The sequence below is a fragment of the Pholis gunnellus genome (assembly GCF_910591455.1).
Source record: "Pholis gunnellus genome assembly, chromosome: 12".
Lineage (NCBI taxonomy): Eukaryota > Metazoa > Chordata > Actinopteri > Perciformes > Pholidae > Pholis > Pholis gunnellus.
The window spans coordinates 13,950,044-13,974,689 of NC_136539.1; the positions used below are offsets into that span (position 1 = coordinate 13,950,044).

At 40.0% G+C, this 24,646-nt stretch overlaps 2 protein-coding genes across 3 annotated transcripts; both read right to left on the bottom strand.

Moving 5' to 3' along the window:
* Positions 1-967: 967 nt before the first annotated feature.
* tbr1b (T-box brain transcription factor 1b) lies at positions 968-4,578 on the bottom strand (the record flags this gene model as incomplete). Its single annotated transcript, XM_079169632.1, has 6 exons — positions 968-1,811; positions 2,476-2,537; positions 2,809-2,967; positions 3,261-3,382; positions 3,507-3,661; positions 3,887-4,578. 6 exons carry the CDS (start codon positions 4,576-4,578, stop codon positions 968-970), a joined length of 2,034 nt encoding a protein of 677 aa, XP_079025758.1.
* A 14,886-nt stretch (positions 4,579-19,464) lies between these two features.
* On the bottom strand, positions 19,465-24,646 carry tank (TRAF family member-associated NFKB activator). 2 transcript variants are annotated; one of them, XM_079170826.1, is made up of 9 exons: positions 24,526-24,614; positions 24,225-24,294; positions 23,491-23,632; positions 23,108-23,216; positions 22,862-22,932; positions 22,074-22,126; positions 21,852-21,970; positions 20,873-21,270; positions 19,465-20,205 (listed from the first exon to the last, which is right to left on the bottom strand). In XM_079170826.1, the coding sequence occupies exons 2-9, from the start codon at positions 24,236-24,238 to the stop codon at positions 20,035-20,037; spliced, it is 1,077 nt and encodes a 358-aa protein (XP_079026952.1). In that variant the 5' UTR covers positions 24,239-24,294; positions 24,526-24,614; the 3' UTR covers positions 19,465-20,034. The 2 variants fall into 2 exon arrangements, with proteins under 2 accessions (XP_079026952.1, XP_079026953.1); XM_079170827.1 differs by lacking the exon at positions 24,225-24,294 and having other exon boundaries at positions 19,466-20,205; positions 24,526-24,646.

Here is a 24,646-nt window from a genome sequence, read left to right on the forward strand (position 1 = left end):
TACTTTTCATAATAATTAATTACCAACTTTGAATTTTGGCGGATATGAAAATGACACATGACAGTGTAGCGCATTCACATTATTAGTGGCCCCTGTTATTTATGTGCTCTCTTTAATTGAGCTTGTTATGGCTGTGCTGTTTTTGACACGTGGAAGTCTCATTACCGAAAACGGATCTTTGAATCCGCAATCTTTTTCTGGACCAATCACAAAGGAAACAAATGTCATCGTCTAAGTAGGATTATTGTTATATATATATTTTTTTCTTTCTTTTTAAATGCAAATCATTTTAATAGGGGCATGATATTATTTAAAAGAAACAACTTAATTGCTTGTCCTGATGATAACTTAATTTATTTTGTTTCAATCACATTACAGCAGATACAGAGATTTTCACAACATCATAGCATACAGGCCATGAAAAAGAACCGACTGGAAGAAAAAAAAGACTCTTATTCTACTTCACCAACATTTAACCACATATATCATGAATGTAGTGATCGTCATAAACTTTTGGTAGCCTACAGCATCGATAAAGTACAAAATACATTTTTTTTTTACTGACAGGGATTAATATGTCAGCATATGCTACACAAGAACATTTAATGTACAATATTATCGATATTTTTGTTTACTAGGCTACTCAACAGAAGAGTTTTTTAAAACACTATTTAGTCAGATTTCATCTATTCTGTGTACATTCAATCACTATCACCAAATGCTCAATATTATGTACATTATTTTCACAATTACAGTGTTTTTCTGGAAACAATGCGCCCAAGCCATGGAAGAATTTACACTTTGGCCATTAACTGTGGAGGTGTCAGTTCTTCTTTTTTATTTGTATTGATTAACAGATGGATAGATAGATAGATAGATAGATAGATAGATAGATAGATAGATAGATAGATAGATAGATAGATAGATAGATAGATAGATAGATAGATAGATTCACTGTTCTGTTGTTTTAACTGTGAGGATAGAAACTGTAATAACCAATGTCCTTTGTACAGTTTTTCTCACACTCTCTCGGTGCCAGCAGCTCAGATTTTAACGGGGACACTGTCTCTGAAACCGGCGTGGCAGAAGGTGAGATTCTTCTCCTTTTGGCCTGTTCAAAGATACCAGAATCGCTCGAATCAATTGACTTAATGGAGGACGGCGTCTCTATCCAGCTCGACTCGGATGTCATGTCTTTGGGTTTGGTCTCGTCCGAGCCGCCGAGCGGCGACCTCTCCGTCGTGATGGAGTCTCCCTCCTCGGCCAGGTAGTTGGTGCCCGCCCTGCCACCGATAGAGTTAGCGGGCCAGCAGGAAAAGACCGAGCTGGATTTGCTGTTTACACCACAGTACTGCGGCGGTGTGCGTCCTCCCCAGCCGGACGGGTCTGCGTAATAGCCAAGAGGCCGGTTGGAGCAGCCTGCAGTCGGCAGGGGAAGAGCCTTCACTCCGGCCGCTGCGTAGGACAGCAAGGTGGCCGCGTTACCGGCGAAATCAGCTGCGTCGTATGCCGAGGCAGCAAAGTCCAGTCGGTTGTTGGCAGGGGTGACAAACCATCGCTGCGGGGGGGTGGCAACAGAGGACTCGTCGGTTTGCTGCGGGGACAGCAAGCTGTTGCCGAGTGGGACGCTGCGCTCCATGCCAGGACCAGTCCCCACGCCAGGGTGAAAGCGAGATTTGGCATAAGTGCTGACAAATTGGTCCTGCAGGAAAGAGCTAGGCATGGCATATCTCGCACCCGGCACGATCTGTGAACGCGGAGAGTCACCCGGTGATGGAGTTAGGCGGTCGATGTCGCAGCCTGTGTAGACACTGAAAAGATGGAGAGAAAAACAGAGGAACAATTCAGTGACTAAAATGTGCTGGTTCTCTAGAAATCAAAGAAATGTACAATTAGATTATCATACGTGGGGAAATCTGCCATTCTAGAGTCAATATTATGATTTTAAAACACTTATGCCTTCAAACCTAATCGTTACGCAAGTGGAGTGTTTTTAAATAGACATGCTGCCTTATATCGATGCAACGTTGCGTTGTCAAAAATAGATCCCTTTGTTCGTTTTTTTTCCTTGTGAATTTTACGGGTCAATATTCGCTTGTTATTTTCAGCAAAACAAGAAGAACTGACATGAACGAGAAATGTATGTCATCAATGATTAACCGAACAATTTTAACGAATTTTTGGATCATTTTTTTCAAGACTGTTTCACTCTCTGTTGAATTGAAAATGCATTGCTTCAGCTGTTGAAACGTTTCTTCTTTCTTCTTTATTTATTTCATTCATTTTTCAAATCTTATGAGCTCCTCTAATTTGGACATCAACTGGAAACAATAATCAGCAGACTTATAGAAGTGCATTTAAGTTGTTTAATATGATGATAACCTTAACCCCTACATGTCTTTAAACACAGAGGTTAACGAAATTACAATCGAATAAAAGTTAAAAAAAAAACATAAGAATAAAATAAAAACTTACGTGTCGTAGTTGTCCCGAAATCCTTTAGCAAACGGATTGTGATCGATTTTCAGTTGAGTAATCTGTGGAAAAACAATACATCGATTAGAAAACCAGCGTGTGTTTGGAAACAAGCGGACTGCGTCAAATTCAGGAATAATATTTTTTATTTTATTAACTTGATTGTAATCCATGTAGTTCTAATTTGTAACAACATAAATAAGTACAATAACTATTATTTGAAAATGTAGAGAATTATTTGTCTTGTCTTTCCATAGTATTTCATTTGTTAAAATGAATAAGGGTTGTTTAGGAGCCATTTGCAATGTTGTGTGAATTAAGAAGTGGCCGTACATCGGTATTCTGGTAAGCCGTGACGGCGATGAATTGCGTTTCTGTGAAGGTGAAAGTCTGGACTCGTCCTGGTTGGCTGGTATCCTCTGTCCCATCCTCGTTTACTTCCACCACATGGAGCCTGGGCTGGTACTTGTGGAGAGACTGGAGAACCACCATCTGGAGATTCAAGACGCACATCAGAAACTCAGCTTCAAACTTTGGATAGATGGTTAAAACAGAATGTTTAACTGTTTAAACTCGATTATGTCTTTTTTTAAATGACTATTGTAACAACGTTTCGCATGTTGTTGCGCTGTAGATGATACCAGTAAGGCAGTAAACCCCTCCAGATGAAAAATAATAATAAGGCTATACAACAAACAAAAATCATTGCATTTTTCCATCTGCCATTACAAAAAATAATCCAAAATCGATTTGTAATTGAAGCATTGGGTATGATGATGCATTACCTGTCCTGTGTTGTTGGATGCACCTTTGTTGTTTGTAAGCTTTAGCTTTCCAAATGATATTTCTTGACGCATCCAGTGCGCTCCGGTATTTGGTGAGTCTGGGTGCATATAAACCCTATTTCCTAAAAAGAATATGCAGAAATACAAAGAATTAAAACACGAAATATATTTATATAATATAATATAAAATAAATTCGTTTGCCTGAATTAATAATGTTAATTGCAATAAATGTAGGCATACATTACCTGTTACATTTGTGTCTGCTTTTCCACATGGCACCCACTTGCCTCCTTGAAATCGCCAGTGATTTGGATCAGCAAGTATTACATCCACAAATATATTGTAGTGAGCAGTTGGGTCAAGGCCAGAAATGTTGAAGCTTAAAAATGGAAACATTCGTCTGTGGAAAATAAAGGAAGACAGATTTATAACACGCCTCTCATAACAAAAGAAAATGCACAAAAATGAGGCGACATTTCCACCTTTTTGGCATTGAATCCGTTCCCCTTTTTATGTGCAGGGAAATAGTGATTCGATGTTAATACACATCACTTTTAAACTAAAAGCTTCTCAATGATAGCTCAGAAATGCTGCAGGTCGGGCGAGCCCGTAAACGTGCACTTACCGTCCTTGCTTTGTGATAATCATCTCCGTTTGGTGCCTGTGAAACTTCAGCCATAGGGCCCTGTTGCACAGATACACCTGCGCTTTCCCCGGAACCAGTCCTGCTTGCGCCGTGGAGAACTGGTAAAAAGCCCCTCCTTGGTAAGTGTGTCCATACTGTTGCGCGTAAGGGTAGCCCGCTGTCGGGTAGCCTTGAGGAGAGGTGTTGGTCAGAAGGCTGTTGTAAGCTCCGTTAGTTATGACCGGATGATGGGCCATATAGCGGCTGGGACTTCCAATCGAAAAAGCCGGGTGCGCTGGTCCATGCTGGGTCGGGTAAGGGAACATGGCAGTGGGAGCTGCTGAGACTGACTGTGGCTGGGTAGATGGAGAAAAGATGCACCTTTCTCCTGCAGATCCATCGAAATTATGACGGATGTCAGAGACTCCGTGAAGACCAGGAGAGAGTTTGCCCCTCTGGACGTCCCCCGATGCGTCCTTGGAGTCAGGAAAATTGTCTGCCTCTGACTGATTCGTCATCTCCCTAGAGTTTTTTTTCAGAGGTGAACTTCTCTCCAGGTTGTCACTTGCAGATATAATAGGATGGTCCTGCAACGAAAGCTCTGATCCATCGGAGCTCGAAAAGCCACTGCCCACATTCATAAATTTCTTGGAGAGATCACTCGCTGGCGAGATGCAATTCTCGACCTGCATAGCTCAATGAGAAGCCACTATTTGCTCAACCTATATCGCAAGCTTTTGCACGCGCCTTTCCTAATCTAACTCTAAAACGCCTTGCTATGACTTGTGGCGAAGGCAGCAAATTAGCCAATTGACACCATCCTGCAATCAGGAAGGATTTTCTTTCCATCACTCTCCCCGCTTTGCTAATGAAACAAGCGTTGCCATTGGTTAACTCGAGGCTTTAATTTAATTAGACCGTTCTTAATTTGGACAATCTGAGAAGTGCTGTGAACAAAGTGATTGTTTTTTTAGTGTGACAGGGGCCTATATTTTATTAAAATATTTGAATTCCGACATGTTTCTGTTAATGAATATGAACAAGAAAAACAAAACAAAAAGATGAAAGTATAAGGGTTATAAAGATTGTCAGCCACGTTATTTACCTATTTATCCGCGTTATTTACCTATTTATGCGCTATGAGTGCCAAAGTATGTCTGCCGAAGAAGCCAAGATGTATTATTAACACGCCAAAAATGACAGTCCATGACAGGCAGTGCATCTGATGTCTTAAAATGTTTGTGGTATAGCGTGAAATCATGGCGTCCCACTGAAGATGTGTTTATGAGTCCCAGTGCTGATAAATATTTGATGCCTTAAAGTTATGAACCAGTGGACTGATAACAGGGCTGCTGCGGAAAATACATCTCGCAGAAAGTAAAGGAAAATCGCAGATAGGCTAGAATAATGTTGATGTTGCTCGATAAAATAAAAAGTTACTGTCGAGGCTCATTACCTTATATTAAGTCTGTTGGTTATACACAGTGAACCATTATGAACAGAAATCTGTATTTCCCACAAAAGGATATTCCAATAAAGATCACATTTGATGTCCGGATGCAGATGTCTGAGAGAACTGCCCATTTGTTTGGTTGAAGTACATAGAAAATAAAACTGAAAACATCAGACCAAAACCTGAACTCTTCACTGCAGTGTAATGAAACTTTGTCAGGATGATTTTGACGATGTTGTCATAAGATAAAATGAAATATTAGAATGGCAACAGTCTCAGAGCAGCTGTAAATACCTTCCTGCATAACTTACTAACACGGTCATTTCTAACACTAACACAAACTGCTTTGGACACACTGTTTATTCTTTATGTTATATTGAAAGGCCTTTTTTTAAATTGCACTGGATTTATACATATGGTTCATTAGGTATACAAATAAACAATGATGAAATTCAATGCATCCCTTATGAACTGTGTCAGGTATAGTGTTAAATCAACACTGGTCATTTTATATGGAGATGTATTCCATTGCATAATCTGTGTGTACTGCAGACAACAAATTAGAAACTCCTATTAATATAAAGTAGTGCAGTACAACATCACTGACTACGACATCAAAAACTGATCATTTCCACTTCACTGAATAACTTTTTGTTTAGCTCTACTGCAGTGTCTTTAACCCACAGTCTGAACCAGACAAGGATGAGAGAAGACCAATCAAGGCCTGTATCACTGGTGCATCTACAAGTTTTGTATCTCTAAGGAACTGCCGTGAATCTCTGAAGCTAACAAGACGGGTCATTACAGTATATAGCTATATGGTCCAGCTATCTATTCCTGTGAAACATGCAAGCACAGGCTTGTCTGTGCCCACGCAAAAGAGGCCACTCTCTGCTCTCCTCATTACAGGATTATGGTTCACTTCCATCACTGATCTTTAATAAGCAAAATGGGCTTGCTTCTTTTCCCCTGAACAAACCAATTGTTGAATCACCCGTGCAGCAACTCCGTTTGTTTCCCTAGGTGCTCTGGTGCCTGTTTATCAGACCAAGTCCTTTCTTTCCATTGGCTCATCCAGCAAGTGGACATAACCAAAGAGGAGGGGGGCTGATTTGTTTTGCCTGGCCAGCCTTGTCCCTCCGGGAGATAGCATAGTGTAGATTAGGATCTCTTCCCCTTGCCTTGCTCAAACCCACCATTGGCCAGATGAGCTAAATGCAATGGGTCTCTATGAAAAGTATTTATGCTCTTTCTACTTTGTAATTGTCATACTTTTAGATTTAATTCTAATAAGTGCATATACACATCTACAATTTGTCAATGCAGGCATAGTATTAAAAAGATCTCCTTCAGAATAATCCCTCAATAATCTGTGAAAATGCAAAAACATATAATTATTAAAAATACTCTTTTCCAAAAAAAAACAGTTCTGGTTAACAATGTTCAGTTGAGCATAAAACAACATGCTTTTTCTTCAAGCCGCTGTATCACCATTTTTCATTGTTGTGCCAAAGGAAGCTGCTTGCCACCTGGGTCTAATCTAATCAATGTGAATGACAAGGAGAGAAAAAGCCTGAAAGTGAGCACCGGCTTAGGGACTTTACCTAATGCCCAGCACTGTCACTTCAATGATATGATCACAGCACACAAAATGACAACAAAATTATAGCCACCAAGGATATGGGGACATAGTGTGCTACTCCAGTCAGGTGAAATTGCTTTTTCCGACTATGAAATGGCTTGTCTCTTGTCGGATGGGTAAACATTTCCTTGTCAGGCCAGTAATAAGGGATGAGGCACACTGGGCTGAACTAAGAGGATAGAGCCAAGGTTATTTGGGATTCATGACAGGTAGTGGCTTATATTACAGCGGCACTAAAAATTTCATGGGAATGCATTTAAGATGGCCTTTAAGTTATTTATATGTTGTTTGCCAGACGTCACATTGCAATTTCCATCAATAAATCAAAGTGAAGTATTTCTTTTTTTCTTCAAGGGTCTTTGATTATTTTTTTTTAAAATAATTAAAAAACATGACAAAACCTGTATTTACCTTAAGTCTTTAATTAACTAGCATGACTAATCTGATGTTTGGTGGTGCTTTGTACTTTGTTGACATAACTATTCCCCCCTGTGGTTTCTTGCCATCAGTGATCTGCTCTGTCAGAGGGAATCAGGGTGCTCTCTGACAGAAAGACAGCTGGAGGCCTGTTAAGGGGCGGAGTGGACAGTTGTGGCTTTTAAACCCTTATTAGCCGCGCTCCCTGGACACACCAAGACACACGTCTCGGCAGAAGTGCACTCCTACACCTGCTCATTATTGATGTCCAGACCCAACCGTGATTCTTTACCACAAACCTCACAGCAAATTACCCTCAGGACAGGTGATTGTGATGTTCAGTGGAAATACAAGTGACATGGCTTGTGTGCCAATACCATACCTGAGCCATGCACTCTAGAGATTATACACGCAAAACAAATATTTATACATGTGCTTCTTTATCTAGAGCAGAGAACAAGAAAACAGAGATGATATCTCTATATTATTATAATAATGTAATAATATATATGACTAGAAATCTAGCAATTTATCTCTCGTATGCACTATTTAATCTCCAATTGCTTTCTTATTAGGTGAACAAAGTCACTGTTAGTTTGCAGGAATAGAAATGAGGGATTAGAAATAGAAATGTTCTGTTCATTCACAGTTATGGTTTTATGATCTCACCACATTGAAGTTCAATTGATTGCATTGCTTTTGTATTATTATCCAATATTTGTTGCATGGTTATAAACTCACTCCTGTGTGAAAGATCATCAATATGCCATTTAATATTCTCCCGCCACATTCATTTTTCTCTTGAACAAGGCAGAGAGGGTAAAGCAGATGTCATTATTAGCAATTAACACATGGATAGTATGATTATATGGGAGAATGCATGAGCTATCCACACTGCTAAATTGAGCGCCCCCCCCCCCCCCCCCCCCCACACACACACACACACACACACACACTTTAAAAAAAAAATAGAATAAGGTTAATACAGATGACAGAATGTAAAAAATTAATGCATAATTATAAATGTGTGAATTTTGTCTCATACCAATTCTGGAGCAAAGTAGCACTTGTGAAATATTGTAATCCTCTGGGTACTACACACCCTTAGAGAGTAATGCCTACAACTGCCGCATGCTCTCTGATGTGCATTATTTGGCTAAACAAATGGAGAGGATATAATGTCAGGAATCACAAAGTTAGTGGAAGGGCTAATACCCCTACGAAAACTTCCTTTATCACCTGCTACTGTCCTGTTATCAACTGTTTGGTTTGTTGCTAGTCCCTTTAAATTTTAAAGAGCCTGTGTGACCCGGGGAGTGCAGTTGGGGTTTGTGACCATTTTGTTATTTCTGCTGCCATGCACTGTCAGACGTCTGCAAGTGAAGAACATGGCCACTGTCCCCAGTAAGCCCATGGCATAAAAAATTCAGACTAACTCTACTTTTTAAGCCATTTCTGATGAAAAGCACACAGAAATGAAACTGACTTATGCCAAATGAATATCATTGAATCGCTGTGATTGTAAGGCTGATGTTTGTAACTTTGAAATTATTTATAAAACATCAGTTCCATTTTAAGAGTAGCCATGCCATGAAGTGTGCACTTACTCCTCTGAGGATCCTCTGAGGTTTCCCCGAGCACTATCAGCCCAAAGCTGAACAATAGAAAACAGAAGGCTCCAATCCAGTAGCTGAAGCTTTGCCCTTTTTGATGCGAGCCTGCATTGCTTGAAACAGGATGAAAATAAGTACTAATTATTAACGACTCAGAAGCCTGTTATATGATTAATCAACGTCAAAAATGTGGTACCTAAATATCTTTAATTATATCCGCGATTAACTGGTGATTAACCTTCAACAAAAACACTTTTCAAAAAAACACAAATGCTGCACATATTCCTCAAAAGAAACACGTTCTCAGTTTGAAGAGAAAATATTTTGGGGGGAGAATAGGAGCAAACAGGCGACTGTCGTGTTACAAGAATAATCTTCATTAAAATCACAGGCAACAACACCAGGCCAACACACAGCTCATTGGGAATGCAGTGTGAAAAGAGAGGCCCACAGATTATCACTCTACGTAACTCATGTTTAATTTATCCAGGAGCAATATTGTCAAGAGCCCTACCATTCCAAAGAACTAGAGGCTGATAAAAGCTGCTATGAGACTTAGAGAAGTCCAAAAATAACACTGACTTCGAGTAAAATGTCGCAAAATGGAGAGAACACACTGGAGAATGAACGCTTTAGAGACATCTTAGATATGTTTAGCACAGCTTCACAGCACTGTAATATAGCTGCTTTAGCATTGTTAATATTTCAAAAGATGACTTCTAAATGGACCTGACGATAAAGTGTTCACACAACAACCAGACATGATACACCGCACTTAACCTTTGCTCTGATTTGGAACTATTCCACAAAAACTTGCACCTTCTCAACAAGTGCATCTTATAATCCTTAAATCTAGGCAATGTAAGCCAATACAACATAGTCCTATTCGGCTATAAGAAGTAACCTTAAACCAATTTCTATGGTGTGTTTCCCCCCCCCCCTCCTCCTCCTCCTCCTCTTCCTCCTCCTCCTCCTCCTCCTCCTCCCCATGGCTGAGTGAAATGGAATTGCCTCTCACATTCAAAGACAGCTCTAGGAAGGTGATAATAGAGCTACTCCCTGCTGTCTGCAGGCAGGAAATAGGAAAGTGGCATATGGGGCCAGGAACCAAATAGAGAGGAAATGTGACCAGGCAAGGGAAGGAACTAAAGGAAAGGTTAATGATCAGTCCTGAATTCTACAGGGAAGAGAACCATGTTCCAAGTTGAGAGGAAAAATAAATGTGACATGATTTATGTCTCCACCGCTCACATCTTGCTGTCACAAACAAACACGTGGAAACCAGTTTATTTTTCTTGACAAACTTTGCCAACGGTAATAAATGTTGTGATCCATTTTGCTCTTTAGCTATAGCAGTATGAATGCTCAATCCATACAGCTGCAGAAGTGTAACACGACGTATCGTGTTTCAGGAATGGCATACAGAAAATAATAATATATCCCACTGTGCCACCATTTCACACTGATTAAAAAGATGAGAAATACAGACAGTACCGTAAAATCAAGAAAGAATCCATCTCCACAGCCTCTCTAGTATGTTCCAACAAGTGTAAACTACTGGCTGGTGTCCTACTGGTGCCCTTACAGCAGCCCGACCCTTCTCCAGCCTGCAGCATCTCCAAGAGCCTTCAGGAAGTGATCCACATTTTAAATGACCAGGAAATGAAGCCGCTACACTGGGACTAAATTAGACATTGGACACTGATTTGTGTATGAGAAAAGGAGAAGGAGAATAAAGGAGAAGATTAATCATAGGGTGACTAAAACGTTTGCAGCGGATGTGAGTGAAAACATGAAAATGAGTGCTGTGAGCGCAATGCAGTGGGTGTGTTATCATTAGGGGTGATGTGGGCTACATTAGCAGCGAGAGAATTTGCTTTCAAATTTTCACCCTGTTACCACACCTTGGTTAAAAGACTTCCTGCTCTTTCACCACAAAGCTGGATTCCAAGCCTTTTACCATCAGTTGCATCTGCAGGGAAGAAACTTAAGGCAATGTGCACTCGGTTTGAGCTTCTGACAACATTCAATGGCATTTTTAATTATCTGAAGGAGTGGGTGACATCAAGGAAATATGAAGATGATAACTGCCTGAAGCTGAGAATCAACGTTAATGCATAATGTGGAATATGGCATTCTACAAATACACACAATCACATGGACATTTTAAACACATAAACATCCAGATCAACGGAGATATAGATCTTGACATGTACAAAACACGGTCTGAACACTGGATTCAAATAGGTTGCTGGTACAGACTGTTGTAGCAACAGCTGCACAATAGAGACAAAGCAACATCACACAGGCCGGCTTTTTCCAGATCTGACAGCTAGATCATTTGAAGCTGACAAGATAACACTTAAATGCAAAGGTGACATGACAGTGTCTTCGGAGCCAGATGGATCGATACTCAGCTTGGCTCGTCAGGACCTGAGCAGTGGTTCTGCAGCCATGTTTTTTTTTTTACGCTGCCGTTCTGAAAATAGGCTAACACCGTCTGACACAATGTCTGGTACGTTATCAATGAGCAGATTTCCGTTCTTATGTTGCAACTGAAATATTGATACATTCAATTTAACAAAACAGCCCAGGAGTCCAGAGGAGACTCGGAACATTTTAATCATTTTTCCATGAGCCGGCAGCTCGCAGCTAATGTTGCTAACAGCGCTAACGGTGCAAACAGTACTAACAGTGCAAACAACAGCAACGGTGCTAACAGACCCAGTAGTGTTTACCTGAGGTGGGCGCTATATGCTTCTACGACAACGCTGTCGGTCATTATCAGCTGAAATAGCCAGTCGGGCACGCTCACATGCACCAACGTGCACTAAAATCCATGCACGGCCAGCCCGGCTATGTAAACAAAGCACAGAGAGGCTCCGATTACAACACACACAGAGGGAGAGCGGCAGTGGCGGACTCAGGTTGTGTGGGGGGAAGGAGCAAAAAAAAATGAAAAGGGCACCAGCTGCACATGGTGGGGCACCAACACGAAGAAAGTATACAAGGCACTTTACCATGTTTCTCCACTGGAAGGGCATCCTCATGTTTTAGCATTATACATTACAAATGGTTGTTTGCTGCTATATGAATACTCTGAATATCATATAGAGAAACGTTAAGTGACAGTTTGAGCTCTAGAAATGTTCTGCATGGTGTAATGTGAGCAGCAGCTGGTACAGCTACATACAATGATATCCATTCAAGACATCCAGGTGACTGAAAAGCTCTGTGCAAGAAGGTTTGATCAAATTTTCAACTAATTTTGTGGCAATAATTATGAGACTAAAATGATCAATGACCTGTCAGCTTGTAGTCACCGTCAAAAGGCACTCGAAGAAGCCCACTTTTCCAAAACGTTCCCCTCGTGAGACGGCCAAGAAGTCCCGTAGATCAGTTAGAAAAACTCGGCAAGTTGCCTTGGTGACCGTCCAGGCTGCACCGACTGGCACTATCTCTATTTCCCCCCCCACCCTCTCGCATCTCAATCTATACACTTAAATAAAAAAATCCAACTGTATCTTTCAAATATTCAACAGTCCCTTTTCCTTGGGAGAGGTAAGGAGTATTGTTGAATAATGCAGCCAGACAGGGATCTCCCAGAGCTGGTCTCTACAGGCATCACTGAGTAGGTCTGATCCCACTTGAGTAGCATCTATCATGGTGACATCATCATTCACACACGGAGATACGATAAGACAGTAGTACACTACTCTACTACTTGAGCCAACTCTAAAACAGGCAGTGGTGTTACTCATTTAAACCAATCTACTGGCCATCTGTTGATGCTAAAATCATGGTCTGACTGCCATTTCTAAATCAAACACCATCAGTATGCCTTCATTGCCTTCGACTGAGCGCTACCATGTTTTCGAGAAGAAGAAAAAAAGGTAGCCTGCGAGACACTCGCATATTCTCTTTTACCTTGTGTGATTCTGGTGGGTGTGTAAACGTAAAAAAAACCCCACAAGGACGAGCAGCTAAGGAAGAAGAAAACAACATCTACATGCAGCAGCAGCAGGTCTCTACCTCGCAGATTAGGGCACTGGGAGCACTTTGCAGGTTGTTGTCACAGGTATGACAAGGGAGAATTGAGCTTGCTGTCCCCAGGTTACTAAAGGTGTGAACAAAATATGCAGCCAATTTGTTTTGTGCAGAATTAGAAGGAAAAAAAAAAAAAAACAACATTGGTGGAGCAGGAGCATGCTTTGGTTTATCTACCTGTCTCCCACTTGCGTTCCTGTTTACTATGTGCACTTATCCTGTATCAGTGCTTTAACTATCTTTGACTGATTGTAATCAGTAGTATACGTGAACACGTATGTTCCGGTTCAAATGGGTATTTTAACTAGGTCGCCAGTGACATCAAATCAACAACTAAACACCAGACACAGCATCAAAAATAAAGCCATCCAATCCACAAAGCTCAAACGAATCACAAGGACAAAGAGAAAGTGTGAGCGCTGGCACAGGAATGACTGATCTTGGGGGAATTGGCAAGACCATCAGCAAGCAAGTGTATTACATATGGCGTGCCATTTTCACAGCTTCCACAAAGAGAACACAAAAAGTGTTATATCTCACTATCTAAGACTAATAAACAACAACCCAGATATGCTGAATCTGTTTAATACTGGAACAAAGACTTAAGGTAAATGGAGCTTGCTGAAGGCTTTTCAGCTCAGCTCAAATAGAGTACAGCGAGATGATAAGCCGTGTACTGAGCTGAGCAAAGACGGTAAATGAAGCTGTCCTCCCACTAATTCTATGAGGTGTCAGTCAGGAAACTGGTCTGCCAGGATGACTTTCAGCTCTAATCAAGCCAGATGGTTTCTTAACACTGAATAAATGAATTGATTTGTATGTTGCATCTCTTACAAGGGCTCATATCCGTCTACTCATGACACAAAGGTGGTCAGCATGAGGGTACAAGCGCTGTGATCTGCGAACCTTGAGGAGGGATATTGTGAAGCTCTTAAGTCCCACTGACATGAATATAACTAACATCTTTGCAGTGTTTGTATCTGTTATGTTGACAAAGTGTTAGGACGAGGTCTTTGTCGTCACAACCATACACAGCTCACACCTCAAGTGTTAACTTCTTCTGCGAAATTCACTACACTTTATTACTATCATTAGATGGATCACTGCACTTTCCCTATGGTGTGAACTGCCATCAATTATGCAGCCATATTTCAATAATTGTATATTCTTAAAGTACCTGCTAATGAATTGTGAAAGTGCTGTGTTATGGTGTGATTGTACTGGGCAATAACCAGCTACTGTACACTTAAACGCGTTTTTCAATTAGATCTGGGTGCCGGTTTTTCAGTCATTAAGCACATTTGGTGTAAGGAAGTCCACCTTACACTTAGCCAAAGGTGTTTCTGCAGTTGCTGTTAGCCAGCAGCATCTCAGCCCGAATGCAAAGCTGCATGTAAGAGGACTCCGAGGACAACACACGAGTACCCACTGTGATTATCACTGGGGATTTTGATATTCACACCTGTACTAGGTGTTGTTTGGGAGTCTGATAAGCATGTGTGAAACCAGAGGGGTGACTAGAATGGGGAACCTTATTTGAGGGGGACAGATCTTTTGAGATATATCTATTGAGGACAGCGCTGTTGTTTTGTATTTTCATGTATAACAATAAGAAGGGACAAAGCCAAATAAGCACGGTGTATCTTAGATACCAGCCATGTGTCTAATTGAAGCTGCACATGGCCATATGGACATGTGCGAAAAATAGAATGTCCAATAACTACATAAGGATTCATGCAGCACGTGGAAAAATAAAATATTTCCAGCAACATCATTGCCAGTCAGTGACTGCACAGCTCGTGAAGGGGGGGGATTCATCTTAAAGCCATTGCAAGCAGTGTATAAGGCAAGATAATTCTTAGCGTATGAGGAAATCACAGACCTTATCATTACAGGATCAGAGGCTGAAAAACAAAGTGCATGAGACTTGCTCCTCCTCTCTCCACATTGGTGATGTTCAGAGGCAGCCTGTTATTGGAGGTGTTAATTGGCAAATTCAGTACAAGTCAAGAGCATGTTCCCTGTCGTCCTCGCCCAGCGAGGCTAGGTCATTAAACCGAGAATGGATTCTTTCATGCTGCCTTAATCCCTGAATTGCAAGTTGCCATTCCGCAAACATCGTCAGGCTCCATCCCACCCCCATGTGTCAAGAGGGAAAAAAAACAACCTACACTGATTTAACAGCGACAATAAGATAACAGGAGGATGACATCTTGAGAGCTAGACTTGCAGTCGTACAGTTATCTCAAATTGGCAGCCAAGTGTCTTCAAAAAGTTCAGAAGTTTACAAATGTCCAACACCCCCATCCTCCACAAGTAAACATGTAAAATAAGTCTTTGCTGTGTGAAGATGAACAACTTGATTTTCAGAACAATGTCTTCATCAGACTCCACTGATCAGTGCTTGTGTGTTTTGTGTATTGAAAGAGCCTCCCGTCCGCCTGAAATGAGAGCCTCCTTTGGGGTTCTGGGTGCGATCTCACCACTGCCTCTGTCATCACTTGCTGTGACTGCCAAATCTCTGCTCCAGAAATCAGGGCTCTCAGACCAGCACTGAAACAGAGAGGGGAGGCTGTTTTGAGACTTTGCACAGGCAGCGATGGCTTCAACACATTTAATCGAACACCAAGTCAGCTCCACCACTGCTGCACTGAGAGCACGAGGAGCCCAACGCATGGCAAGACAACTGTGAGGTGATACTCTCGGCTCGCAACGCCGTGAGAGTTGGCAGTCTCTCATGCCAACGGTGACCAGTGTACAGACAGTTGAATATGCTTCCCTCCAAAGTTGTTAATTATCGTAATGACATTGATGTGAAGAGGGCATTCTAGTCAGGTGACCTTAATCCACTTGCTATCGCTCTGTTTTGTTTTATGATTTGATTAAACCCTTCAAGAATCTCCTTTTTTTCCCCTCACTCGTGTTACATCTTTTGGCAATGGCACAATCTGATAACCCTTGTTTAAATATTTAGACGGGTAATGAAAATGATAACAATGACTTTGTGGAATGGTGCCTCATATGCCTATTGTCTACTGCAATTATAATCCATTTAGTGGCCAATTAAGATCTTAATTCATAGAGTCAAGTTATTTTAGTCTAAATATTATATTTTAAGCACAAATTTCCTATACACACATACAGGTGTGATGAGTTTAGGAATACCAGAATTATAGAAGGTAATTGTAAAGGAAGAATTACTATATATACAGTATATTAAATAAAGTATATAAACTCTCAATAGGTGTAAAACAGGAAGAAAGAATAAGCACTGGTGAAAGCTACTTTTAACAATAAAACAAGACAAATAAATGATTGTAGCCATGTTACATTTCAGTAGATTTATACTTTAAAAAAATGACGACTTAAAAATAGAAAATAAACATTTTCGCTATTTTGCAACCCCCCCCTAAATATAGGCCTGCTTTACAGCTGTGTGTACAACCATTATGGAAACAGAGCTTCATCGGAAGCATCAGAAATGAATAGTAGTTGTTGTCCAGTGTAAGCAGTTTGGTAGTGATAACGGGTTCCAATGTTTGATTTTTGGGGCTACTCTTTTCTGCAAGTGGATTACGAATTGCACTTTTAATGTAACTGGGCTTTCTGTTTATCAACACTCGATATTGCAAACTTTACCATTTGATTAATATATTTTTTGGACTGTGGTTAATAAAAAGTGTTACCATTTCACAGACTGAGTGTAGATTTTCAATGCAGAAATGCACAGCTGCATCATCCATCTTTAAGCAGCCCTGCTTGCAGCCACACATGAGTCTTTATTAACCCTCTCTGAACGCAGCTGATTATAACTAACAATGCTGGTGACACCCTCAGAGATGTGCTGCATGCATGCGAAATAGCTTTGTTATGTGCATATTGTATTTCATGAAATAATCTGATCTGATTTGTACTTTTTAACCAATCACTGTTCCAAATCGCATGCTTTTTCTTTTTACTTTTAGTACAGCTGCCCTTACAAAAAACATATTGTTGCATACAGTATGCATTTAATTTGCGACATTCTACTTGATCATAACATTGCACCTTGAACTTTGACCTTTTTGCATATATATTGATGCGTTAAATAATACTAAATACTTTTCTAGCACACTAAATAGTATGGTAGTGGTAGTGTGGGTATTCGAACGCAGAGTATGTCTTTTTAAAATATATTTTAAAAAACTAAAAATGTAAAAACCCGATTCCTGTTTATATAGCCTGTTCATGTTCTTTTTATTGCACTTCTTACTTTACTCTGTCATTGTTCACTATCCTAATTCTAAATGTATCTCTAAAATCTCAAAACTTACTGCTACTATTTATTTTTATTTTATGAATTTAAACTTTTAATGACATTACTGTATGCATATTATTTATTACACTATGGTGACCTATTACTCCACTCAATCCACTTAAAAAGCACTCCAGTGCCAGTACCTCGTCTTTCAAGCACAAGCTGATAACGCAGGCCACAGAGATCAGTCTCTGCAGAGGATAACTTACAAGCTCAAATAATTGCCAACAACTATACTGTGCTGTTTCGACCCTCTCTTTTCTGCTTTAAAATGACTGTGGTCCCCTGAAACCCGTGACTTCCCTGTCTCCCCGAACTCTCTGCAGTATCGACTGGTGGTGCAGAAGCACTGCTGATTAGCATGCAGTAATGATGGTGAGCTGGGCTCCATTGTTCTAACACCTCCCCTCTCCTCCGCACCAATCTGTCACCATTCAGTGGGCTAGAGCTGCCTCAAATGCTTCTCTCCACAAATGAGATGGATAATTAGTTGCCCCTCACGAATGCTGCACTCTTCTCACCCCTGATTGCTTTCACCTTCTTGCTCCTGGCAATTTTGACACCTTGTAATCAGCCTGCTACTTCTCCGTCTCAATCCATATCCTTCTCCTTTTTTTTGTCCTCTTTCATTTTTTTGTTACAGCTATTAAATCTATTTCAATCCTACTGCCGCTGGTAGCAAATATCCCAAAGAGAAATATGGCCCAAACATCTCATATTCTACTCAAAATGATGGTAATAATAATGCCTTAGAGCTTAAGTGGACTGTACACAAGTGTGTAAATATGCAGTGTACGGAAATACACACACACACACACACACACACACACATCCTAGCTGTCAGTACGAGTTTCCTCTTCCAAATAACAACGAATGACAACATAATTATGAGCAAGCAGCTGTTCATGATCCCAGAGAGAAAAGCATGCAGGCTGCACAATGTTCGACTCTTCGCAGATTAACCAGATAGGATCATTAGGGATATGTATTTGCCAAAAAAAAAAAAAAGAATAAATGTGTTATATTTTAGCAGTGCTCCTTTATCTTAGTCTAATGACTCACTAGTTTGGAATAGTTCGTAGCATTACTACATCACTGCATCCCTTCTCAGCGATTTATGAAACACAGTGAAACGGGCTGTGCAAAAGCAGTTAAGGTTGATGTAACAAATCAGTCTATTAAGCAGTATTTTATTTTGGAAAGGGATATCTGGTCATAATATATAGTTATTAAGAAGGTTGTTCGCAGTCTTCACACCAGCTCATCTACTCAGCACAAGTGTTACCAGCCCATAGCTGAAGGGCTGCAAGGTCCTCTCTGCACAACGCAGTGTTCCAACACACAGTGTCCCCGTTTCTTCGTCAGTCTGAATGGTGAAAACCACTGCAATTGTTTGCTAAAGGTGTGAATAAATACTGCATAAGTCAAAAGCTGATGCTGCTGTTTAGAAAAATCAAATATGAGGTTGTGTACATACTGTAAAATATGTCAGTGATTGAAACACCATCTGTTCCATTCCCAAATTACAATTACCTGCATTTCACTGTTTAGTCTCTTTAACAATGTGTAAGAACTACCCTATTTTTCCATAACCACTAACTAATTAATGAATCAATATTAGCATATAATGACATTTGAAACTGGCACACCTGGAATGTCTCATTTAAATACTTTGCAGAGCATTAATGTAGAAAAGAAACCCGTCAAATAACACCCATCAAAATAAATGTGCCTCTCATTACACAATACATAATATTATCTTAGGTAAGACCATAACCATACAAATAGCAAGGTAATTTGGGAATCTGATTTAACAATGAGCTTGTGCCTTATGTGTTGCCATCTGTGTAGACACTTTTAATGAGTACATGGCATCATAGCTTTGAAAATAATGTCTATATTGGTACTATTCCCAACTGCACCAAGAATAACATACAGCTGTTTCAAATAATCCTGCTTGAAGTACACAACACGGAGGAACCAATGGAATATAGTGCTCGTGAAAATAGTGCTAATCGACATGTAAATCCTAAACATTTCAGTGATTTGATGAATATTGTTGGCAACTAATACGGGACATGTTGTTGTTCTGAGATATAAAATATTGCTGTGAATCTAAAATGTTTTATTTAGTCTAAATTTATTGGAAATTTACGAAGCAAAACACGTTTCTTTTCAAATATAATTGTAATATTATTAATAAAAATGTTTCAAAATAATGTATAAACATGTTGCGGAATGAAAGTTGTAATAAATACACATCTTGTCCACCTTATATCTTTATGTATTGATGCACTTTAGAGTACCCCAACCTGTTTTATGTTTCCATGTTGAAAATGATTCAAATGATAAAGAAAATGTAAAGATTAAATGTCTGCTTTATTTGCTCATATATATATATAGATATATATATCTATATATCTATATATATATATACCATGTTATGCATTGTCGTCACTTGTACTAGAGTTAAATCTCAGCGTGATATTAGAAAAATATAATGGGCATAAAGTGTACCATTCAATTCTTCAATATTAAATAAATGGATTCAAGTCTTATTGCAGTGTCATTTCAAATCCAGTACAGTGCATGTTCTTCATGGCAGGCAGGATTAGAACATGAATACAGTAAGTATTGGAGTAGTTGTGGCCCTGGACCCGTCAGTCTCTGCCTTCACTGTCAATTGTCGGCTTCATTCTTAGGAGAGAAATGCGAGTAGAGGTGGCCGTTCATTCGGTCCTGAGGAACCACAGCGTGGCAGAAAGCACATTTATCAGGACTGCTGCTCTGAGGCGTCGCCAGCTCTGTCCCCACGTCAGCTGCATCACACAGCTCAGGGCTCCAGAGAGGCTGCAGAGCAGGATGAACCAAAGAAAACAATATATTATTCATAGTCTTAACAATCCTTACACTCACTCTATTAAAGCATGCCGGACCGCTTGGACTGCAAGTTGAAGTATTTGTCGCTTTAAGGAATACAAGAACATGTCAACACGATAGTCTGAACAAATACCCCACAACAATAAAAGCAAAAAGCTATTCTCAAGTGCTTAATTATCTTGCTATTTATGTGTTCAACCACACCATCGCACGAGCCTCGCCTATTATAAATGCCCGTGTTGGTGTGATCTAAGGAAAGAATCATGCTATGAAAAACTGTTAAACCAACTTTAAAATCTTACTCCTATGTCATTCACAATTTTTTATTAGACATTTATACACATCAGTAAATATAAATCCCACTTAACCATCCTCCTTGTTTCATTAGATTCAGACACTGTAATGTGCTTCCATCTGGCTCACACTTTCCAGCAAAGATGCCAAATATAACCAGAGCATCCATGCTTAAGTAAAAAAAGATCCAGCACACATTACACAGTAATACGTTTCTAGTTAAGCCAAGGGGATTTTTTTTTTTTCATGGACTTCACACGGTTTCACTCCTCCATTAGCGAAGACCAATCAGAGACTGATCATTTGCTACTAGTTTTCTCAGACTTTCTCCTGTGATTCTCACCTGCTGGGGTCCCCGCACGCTCTCCTGGGAGAGCGAAGATGATGTTGAGAGGGTGGGGGACGGAGGGTAGACAAAAGGCATGGGCAGTTCCACGGACTCCTCTTCTGTCAATGTGGAGGGGACCGTACCGAGAGGCCGCTTCGTGGGCATGGTCAGACCAATGTGTCTCTCTGGAGCACTGTTCAGAAAGTCATATTCACTGTCCGCAGAGGGCGGGAATTTGACACTGAGTTTGGTGAGAGAGTCTTCTAAGTCCCTGTCCTCGGGGCTGGCGCCACGAGACGCCAGGGACATAGGCGGGAGTGGGATATCCACCGCTGACCTGAGCGCTGAGGGAAAGGGTCTCTCTGCCTCTGCTGTACGGTCTGTGCACTGGATGGGCATGGAGAACCGCTGATCTGTCAGACGGCAGAAAAACATGAGATTTTACACAGTTTTTCGGTCTTGGTCACATTGTTGACGTATTCCGGCGCTGGCTTTAAAGACAATTGGGCATTGGACATTGACATTTGAAGTTGCATATATTGAGAAATATATATGGACAAATAAAAAACTATATATGCAACTGTATGAATACAAAGAGAGAGAAAAATATATTTCCATTACACTTTATATTTATTATTGTATGAATAATTATGATCCATTATTAATCATAGAGCTAGTATCCAGAGCCAACATTTATGCATTTGTCAGTGGAATTATTAAATGTATTTTTCGACCACTTCCTTAAACAGCGGTGGCCAGCTATGGATCAAAAGAACAACAAGGCATTCAAGCACAGTCCTAGTTAAGGTGTTGCTATCTAATTAACTCAAAGAACAATTCAAAAGCAAGTTAACTCGTAAGTTGATATGACATATACAATCCTGTTTCAATTAAGCACATTTTCTTTTAAGTAATTGAATTAAGAAAACAAGTGGATTTAGGTTCAGGCCTTAAAGATACGGCAGTATTAATATTTGGTAAATATGAATATTACCGTTTGATGCATCGTTTCCTCCGTGGAACCTTTTTAGGTGATCTTTTTGTCTCCTGGTAAGAGAGCGAATCTGTCGGAATTTCCCTTGAATTGCTTCAAACGCATTCAGCATGTCCTTACTGACAAACAAATGAATAAAGAGTGAGAAAAAAAAAATCCATTCTTTAACTGTAATGTCCATGATTTTTATAAATATTTTTAAAAAAAGTCTTAGAGACATACTAGTCAACGATGCTGTTGACTGGCATATTAGAAGCAACAGTGCCCGTATTCTCCTGTAAAAAGACACATATACACATGTATAATGATCATTAGCAGCAATTATCCAAGGGCATATTGTGAATGTATCTGCAATTTGATTTACACATCACAAATTGACATTTATTAGTGGAAAATGTTATCTGTCCCATTAAATAATGAACAATAAAGCTCAAGCTGCTGAACTGTGCAAGCGACATTATCCTCTAGCACCATCTGGTGAAGTAAACGTGGATACACCTTGTGCGGAGTAAAATAAAGGGTGGATACTATTACAGCAGCAATGCAATCTTGGCTTCCTGGATTGCTCGAACCTTTGGAAAGCAAGCGAATGGAAACATGAACCAGGAGAGAACTTCTAAACAATGGTTACAAACTGAAAAAAAATTGCAGACTGACTAATTTAAAAGGATGATGCTGAGACCTCACCGTCACTAAAGCAGTGCTCAAAAGTTATCAGACAGTATATGAATCACAAATGGATCAAACGTATTCTGAGCCTTATAGTTACCGCTATATTGATTTCCCAATAGATATAATGTGCTCTCTAAACATCTGTGTTGACACAAGTGCAACGACATCCAGCAGAAGTACAATCAATGTGCGATTGTCAGTGAGAGGAAGCTGTAGGTATGCGTATGCAAATTTTCAAATGTGACAATAAAGAAAAAAGCACTTCTGCAGCCATCGTATTGCAGTTTTCCCATAGTGTAGACATGACAAAAGAGCACAGTGTAGCACAGCGAACATACCAGGTACTGTATTTTCTTAAAAGCACTGGCCCCATCAAGGAGATGGTTGCAAGGCTCACATTTCATCTCTCCTAAGAAACCAAAACAGTCAGAATTAACAGTTTGACCAGGAGGCAATGCTAGAGGAAACAGATTCAGTCAAATGTATTACAATCCAATATCAATGCGCAGAAAGCAAACGCAATAGAAGTGTAAATCATCTTGTCGGCATAAAAACAGAGAGATCATCCGGCACGTCTCACTAACCTGGTGGTTGCCTGGTTGCTGATAACTTAGCTTCAAGTTTTGAAATCAACTGCTGTTGGTCCTCTATCTGCTTTTGAAGTTTTTGAGTGTATCGCTCATAATATTCACTCTGTAAAAATGAGGTTTCTGTTATTTTTAGCACCAATATCCGCAATCTGATCTATGCAATGCGTCTGCGTCACATTTTCATGTACATATAGAAATGATAGTCATGTTTTCAAAAACTGATTTCTTGCTATCAGACTGTTAACAAAAATAAAATGAGTAAACACACTCAGCAAGCTACTCTGTGGCATTTGTTTTATTTATTTTTTTAAATATATTGGTAAAGTTTGGCGTATTTCCCTTAAAGTTTGAGAGAGTTTCTCTGCACATGTCGTTACCATTTGTTCCAGCTCCTTTTTAGCATTGTCCTTTTCGATGGAGACCTGGCGATAAGCTTCAAAAGCTTTATTGAGCTGGTCTCCGATGTTCCTTTCCATGCCGTGTGCTCCACAATCATCCCTGACACAGCAGACATGAGCCCTGGAAGTGAAATCACAACATTAGTGTTTTAAAACCATAAAATAAAGACAGCACTTTTTTTTTTGAGACTCGTGAAAAAAAAGCATGGAGTTAGTGAGCCTATATTTGCTTGTGACATGTTTCTACACACCGTCAACTTGTCTTCACACACTTTAAAAACAATTTAAAAAATAACTAAATAACTCCTTAAAGTGATGTTAAATTATTTGTTCGATTTATGTAAGACACTGATGCAATGACAAAACATACTTCTTAATCTCTGTCTATTAACCAAAGATGGAATATAATTTTAAGTGCAAAAGCAAAATTGCATTCAACAATCAATGCCTTGTTCTAGTTCTGTAAGAAGTGATGACGTTGACGAGCAACTGAGCCATTGAAAACAAATGACAAAAAAAACAAATGAAGTTACTCGATGCATTTGCAATTTCTTGCACAACTAGTTTAAGACCACTGACCTAAAATAAGATACATGTGTGTCTGTTCTCGTCCAGTGTCAGCACAGACTTCCAAACAACATGTACAGCAGCATACTTACTTTTGTAACAGTTAACATGTTGAAATGGTGCAAAACAAGGCTTGTCAGTCTCACCCAGAGCTGCTCATCAATTATTGATCAATCTTCAACACACTGACGTTGACACTGTCGCAACCCACGGCTCCTGGATGAAACCACAGTAATAACACTGCATCAACCCTATCTACCGAGGCACAGCAGGGAAGCACTTCAAAGTGTCATTCAAAACCTAATCCACACAGTTCCGTATTCCTTCAACCGCATTAGACCGGTTGTCCCGGAGCTCATTCAACCGGTGGCGGATAAAAGCGACCGAGCAACGACTTCCACAGATCAGTTCTCCTCGTTGACAGTGAGCGAGTGAGTGTCCTCTTACCTTCATTCGCGTAACTGTTAAAGTCGAACTTATGGGTTTGAACACCACCGCAGCGTCGTCGCCCAATCTTCAGATGCAAAGTTACGAAGCGCCAGAGAGGATATGGCAATGTATGTTTTAC